Source organism: Pan paniscus, chromosome 1, assembly GCF_029289425.2.
Source record: "Pan paniscus chromosome 1, NHGRI_mPanPan1-v2.0_pri, whole genome shotgun sequence".
NCBI lineage: Eukaryota > Metazoa > Chordata > Mammalia > Primates > Hominidae > Pan > Pan paniscus.
In genome coordinates, this window is record NC_073249.2 from 210,289,939 (window position 1) to 210,296,042 (window position 6,104).

The 6,104-nt window shown below is 40.8% G+C and overlaps 1 protein-coding gene across 1 annotated transcript; it reads right to left on the bottom strand.

Moving 5' to 3' along the window:
* Window positions 1–849: 849 nt before the first annotated feature.
* On the bottom strand, window positions 850–4,518 carry NBPF1 (NBPF member 1). The gene is given in 6 exon segments (XM_063606739.1): window positions 850–1,782; window positions 2,394–2,422; window positions 2,425–2,504; window positions 3,219–3,332; window positions 3,335–3,387; window positions 4,478–4,518. Coding segments are annotated over 6 exon segments (561 nt in total). The 3' UTR covers window positions 850–1,538.
* Window positions 4,519–6,104: the final 1,586 nt, after the last annotated feature.

Below are 6,104 nucleotides of genomic sequence, written 5' to 3' on the forward strand. Positions count from 1 at the left end.
GTAAAAAACAATCCAACAGTCCAGAGTGATAGGCAAAAGCTTTTAATTGTATAGATTAAAATAACTTTGGAGAAAAATTAAAACTCAGGCAGAGAATGTTTTTTTTTCAACAACACACACTAGCAAAAACAAAGGCACAGCAAACATTGAGGCAGAAAGTTTCCAGCGTAGAGATATGAATATAATAATAGACACAGGCAGGGATGATTAATAAATGATAAAATGTTTACAGGATGATCATCGGAATACAGGACATTTCTACTTTTGAAAACCGCCCTCCCAAATACTTCATTATAAGTAAGGTGTCTCTAAAAGGGACAGGTCTCCTAGACCCCTCCATAACCAAGTAACCAGTCCTGATATCATAATGGTGATGGACGAACTAGACCTTCTCTGCCCGCAGATGGGCTGAGGTTGGAAACTCACAGCATTGTCTCTGCCGTGTTCCCGGCAAAACGTTTAGGCTGAATTTAATCATGAAGACATTTTCAGACAACTTCAGAATGTAGATCATTGAGCCAGACAGCTGACCTGTCCTCTATAAACAAGTCCATGTCACCACCATCAATGACAACAACAAAAAGATGAGGAAATATTTGGGGTTCAAAATAACTAAAGAAATGCAGCTACATTATCTTTTTACTTTTTTTGAGCCCAAAATATCTCTTCTCCTTTTTGTTGTGTGATTCGTGGTGACGTGGACTATGTGAAGGAGACAGGTCAGTTGTCCTGCTCCGTGTTCTACATTCTGCAGTTGTCTGGTGATTACCTCCTATGAAACTCAGGCTAAGCGTTTTCTGCAAGAACATGGCATTGTTCATATTCTGCACCGGCAGAGTCCTGGGTGACATGCTGTCTCCTGCCAGCGGCTCCTGACTCCTGTTCTCTACAGGATGGAATCGAGAGGAGCAGGGCTAAGGCCTCCCAATGCTGTTTGTCCATCTAGCTGTGGTCTTCCTAAGTACTGACACCAATTGGAGGCTGAAGGACTGTGGCTTCTCTAACCAAAGAAGCCTAGCGGGTTAACAATTGTCAAGAGCAGTTGGTGGTTCTGAAATACAATCCTCAGCCAAGGATCCCTCCTGTGTTACAGATGGATCAGCTAAAACAATTCAACACTGAAGCTACAAAGAATGAGGTTAGGTTCATTGAAACCAGGGTAACACCTTTGGATGAGCTAAACACAAAGATGACACTGATCTTGAGCAGGTATAGAAGCTCAGAGACATGCCTGCAAAATGAAATCCCTGAGGAACTTTGTAGCTACCCAGAGATACGTGGTTCAAATTAAAATGTCTGACTGATCACTCCCGGCATGTGCTGCACAGTTATGTGAACGTGTCACACCTAACTTGGGTCCATTGTCTTCAGACTGAGCACAGGTTGCCACTGGCATGGTCTGAGAATAGGAATAGAGCCATGCCCACTGACCCATCCTATGTCTGGGCTTCCAAATGGAACTATAGTTTCATTCAAATCTTCACGTGCCTATAGGTCCTGCCTGCAGGAATGACATCTCTCGGCTTAGTAAGGGCTGCTTATTGTGGGAATATGACTCCCATCTGGAAGACCAGGTGGAGACTTGTCACCATCAAAGTAAAAAACCTATTGTCCACGTCAAGGGCAAAGCTGATGTGCTGTTCCTCAAATGAGTAAAACACACTTCTGTAGTGCTGGAATGAGTCAGGTAGTTCAAAGTACATTGACGGAGTCGAATAACATCTATCCAGTGAGTCCTGTAAGACTTCAGGCTCTTCCACTTCCATCAGCACACCGCTGAGCCTGGAAAAGGAGACAAAACTAAAGAAGCAGCCAGGGAAAATCAGACACCACAGAGCCCCACTAGATTGCAGAAGTAACATAAGGAAGTGGTTAGAAAAGAAAAAGGATAGATCCATTAATGAGGTAAAAAAAAAAATTATTGCCTTTATGTTGGGATAGAACAGGGCCAGGTAGAAAACAATGAAAGAGAAAGACAGAGAGAGAGAGACAGAGACAGAGACAGAGAGAAAGTGAGCTAGTGAATTGGCCAGGTGACGTACTAGTAAGGGAGTAAAAGGACACTCTGAGTTAGTGCCCTCATGACACACAGCAAACTGTGATCATGAAAAGAGTGAGCGCAATAGTTTTCCATAAAATATGCTCAAAATTCGATGCAGTGGCCATGAGAGTACAGCTTTTGAAGTATGGTCATCCTATGGTACGTTAGTAAATGATAAGGGGAGGAAGAAATGGAAACCTAAACATCTACTGCAATGAAAACCAACAGCAATGACAGTAGGAGTAATTCAGCCTTTGTTGAAAACATGAAATCAAACACACTCTGGTTTCCCTGAATCTGTTGCCTCCAGGTGTTAACACAGAATTAAGCATCCACAATTGCTGAAAGTTACCTGGGGCATGGTGGGTTTTGATCTTCTTCCCCTTCTTTTCTTCCCCTTCTCCTTCTTTTCTTCGTTGATCTTCTTCCCCTTCTTTCTTCCCCTTCCCCTTCTTTTCAATTTCTGCAATAAATTCAGACATGGACAGACACATTAAGCTGATTCCCCTACACACATAACAATCCACTGTCTAATCCTCACACAGGGACCTCAGGCTCCTCAGCATAAGAATAGGAGACTGTGAGAGATATATTTCAGGAGGCCTGAAGGCTGGTCATGATAGAAATTCCTCGGTTTTTCTCCCAGAAACTGTGGGTAAAATGTCCCTATTCTAGTAGATCGATATCCCAGTATCATTTGTCCCAAGTTTGTGCAAACAGTTATGCCATATTTTTCCAATCAATTTAAAGCAAATACCCTCAAATGATTTCTAGGAGAAAAACTGCAATATTTAGCCCTGTCTCATCAAATACTCAGATTGTTCATGGTTGTGAGGACTTTAGACACTGAAATTAGAGTGAAAAAGGAAATCTACAAACCCTTGAGTCAAAATCATAGTTCTCTGAATTTGTCACATCTGCCCAGGTCCAATGTCATGAGAGTAGAATCAGAGTGCCACAGGCATGGCCTGAGACTAGGAAGAGAGCCATGCTCACTGACCCATCCCATGTCTGGGCTTCCAGTTAGAACTAGAGTTTCATTCAACCTACATGTGCCTATAGGTCCTCACTGCAGCGATGACATCTCTCAGCTCAGTAATGGCCACTTGGAGCAGGAATATGATCTTTATATGGAAGACTCAGTGGATCCTTATCACCTTCATAGAAAGGTACTCACCTCCCACGTCAAGAGAAAAGCCAACATGTTTTTCCTCCAATGCATAAAAGGAACTTCCATAGGGCTGGCAGGAGTCAGGCTGTTCAAGACAACTGGAAGGAGTTGAATAACATCCAGTGAGTCCTGCAAGACTTCAGGCTCTACTACCTCCAGCAGCTCCCTGCTGAGCCTGGAAAAGGAGGAAAAAGTAAGGAATAAGCCAGGGGAAATCAGACACAACAGAGCCCCAACTAGGTTTCATGGGTAGCATAAGGAAGTGGTTAAGAAAGTAAAAGGATAGATCCATTAATGAGGTAACAAATTATTGCCTTCATGTTGGGACAGAACAGGGCCAAATGGAAAAGAATGAAAGAGAAAGACAGACAGACAGACACACACACACACACACACAAACACACACACACACACACACACACACACACACACAGAGAGAACGAGCTCGGTGAATTGTCCAGGTGACACACTGATGAGGGAGTAACAGGACACTCTGAGTTAGTGCCCTCAGGACACACAGCATACAGTGATCATGAAAAGACTGTGCTCAATAATTTTCCATAAAATGTTCACTTCATAGTGAATATTATGGTGATTAGGGGAAAAAATAAGCTTTCTTTTTTCTTTTGAGATGGAGTCTCACTCTGTCACCCAGGCTGGAGTGCAGTGGCGCCATCTCGGATCACTAAGCCATCTCGGCCTCCCCAGCTCAAGCGATTCTACTGCCTCAGCCTCCCAAGTAGCTGGAATTACAGGTGTCCGCCACCATGCCCAGCTAATTTTTGTATTTTTAGTGGAGATCACCATGTTGGCCAGGCTGGTCTCGAACTCCCGACCTCAAGTGATCCGCCTGTCTTAGCCTCCCAATGTGCTGCGATTACAGGCATGAGCCACCACGCCCAGCTGAAAGAAGCTTTTCTGATAGTAACTTTGTTTTCCCATTCTGGAGTTTATGGCAGTATGAAAAAGACTGAATTTATAAGCAGAAGATCTGTTTTTGAAATCCGGGGACCTGTATTTCACAATGGCTTTGATGTGTTTTGATTGTGCACTTTTAGACAACTTATCAGTTTCCTCATTTTTATACAACAATAAAATAGTAACAGCTACCCATTAAATTCTGTACAGAAGCTAGGGACAGACGCAGTAACACTTGCATATCTATAAAGGCTTTGTAAATGTGGGTATGATATCTAATGTTTATGCACATGCTGTTTGATTATTTTCATTTGGAATTCCACTCCATTAAAGGAAAAGTAACATACGAATTCAGATTCTTGTAAGTCTTCAGGCATAAGGCCTCCATTGACTAAGTACATTGCCTACATAATTTCTCCTAACCCAAATGAATCTCCAGTTAAACCAAGCTGGTGGTTATGTACTGTCTCCAGAGGATGCCAAGCATGAAGTCCTTGAGTATATTCATCTTGGATCCTCTGATTGGACAACTGCGGTATTGAGACTTCAAGTTCCCCCTTGAAGGCCCCAGACGGTACCTGTAATTTTACTCAAGTTTTAAATGTACGCTCTTTGTTAAGAAAGAGTGACAATGATTTGATTTATTTTCCGTGACTGGGGTTAGGGATGGGGGAGACTCTAGGAATGTGACTTACCAGTGAGGTTCTAGTTTTGTAAATCACAGGACAAGTTTTGTTAGGCAAATGTTGGACTATAGGGCTGAGGTTGTTTTCCACCACAACATATAGACTTCTACTAGCCCTTGAAGAAAAAAACACGAGAAAATCAGTTGGGTCAGCTGAGTATTCCTTTATGAGTATGGAACAGACTTACATAACAATTCTGCAGGTAATGGCTCTGGAAAGGTCAACCACTTAGTTTTGGACAACTCTTTTCTATTCTGTATAAGCACTTTTTCACCAAAATGATACTAAATAAATATGCTATAGGAAGCTATATTTTGACATGACTGTTTTAGGCAAAGATACACTCACTAACTTACTCCACAAGAGTTTCTAATCAGAGAATATCATATGGATCTATTTGAATTGCTCCCATGCTTGGCTGAGCCCAAAATAATTTGCTGTGCGTATGTACACCAAGTGAGAAGGTTGAGGAGGTGTCGCTTGTACATCTCTTTATTCTTTCTTTTTTTTTATGTGTGTGCTATTTTCATGTGTTTTCAAAGGCTCTCTTGCTTAGCTTTTATTTTGCCATTAAAGATTTTTTTCTGTGCTATAACTGTATTTTTAAGTCTGGTTTGAGTTCAAGAAATCCACAAATTCACAAAAGATTAAGAATAATTTGTGAATAAAATGATGCAGAAGTAAAAAATGCATTTTCCAAATAACTCCCTTGCAGTCCTTCTCTCCCAACTACCACTTTCTATTAAGTTTCTTCTTCCTACTCTATGAAGTGCCATGAGCTTTCAATTCATTATATTTTAAGTATAAGCTATACTTACTAACCTTCACATTATTCTTTGCTACTTAAATAAGCTTGCTTTCATAATTCAATTGATGTATGGTTTAACTGATATTTTTAATTGGTATATTTTGATATATATAGATAATTGATAGCTATATAATTCATTTGAGATATTTTGGGTATGGAAGGTTGGAAGGAATCCTTTCATAATTTTTCTACTTAAAAGAAATCTTTTTTCATTTAACAGCTTTTCCCATGGGGATAGAGTCTTCATGAATAAATCAAAGCCATTAAATGAGGTATATGGTACATCTTTTAAGAGTCACAGAAAGAAGCAACAACAATTTACCCAGGCAGAGGGTATAAGTTTAGACCTTGGTTGCCTGATTTGTGGGACAAGTTCTTTAATTTTTTTTCTTTATATTTTGACTTTTTTTTGGACTCTCTCCTCCCCTTCCAGTCTCCAGGTCAAATACTTGACACCTGAATGATGTTCAATTATTTAAA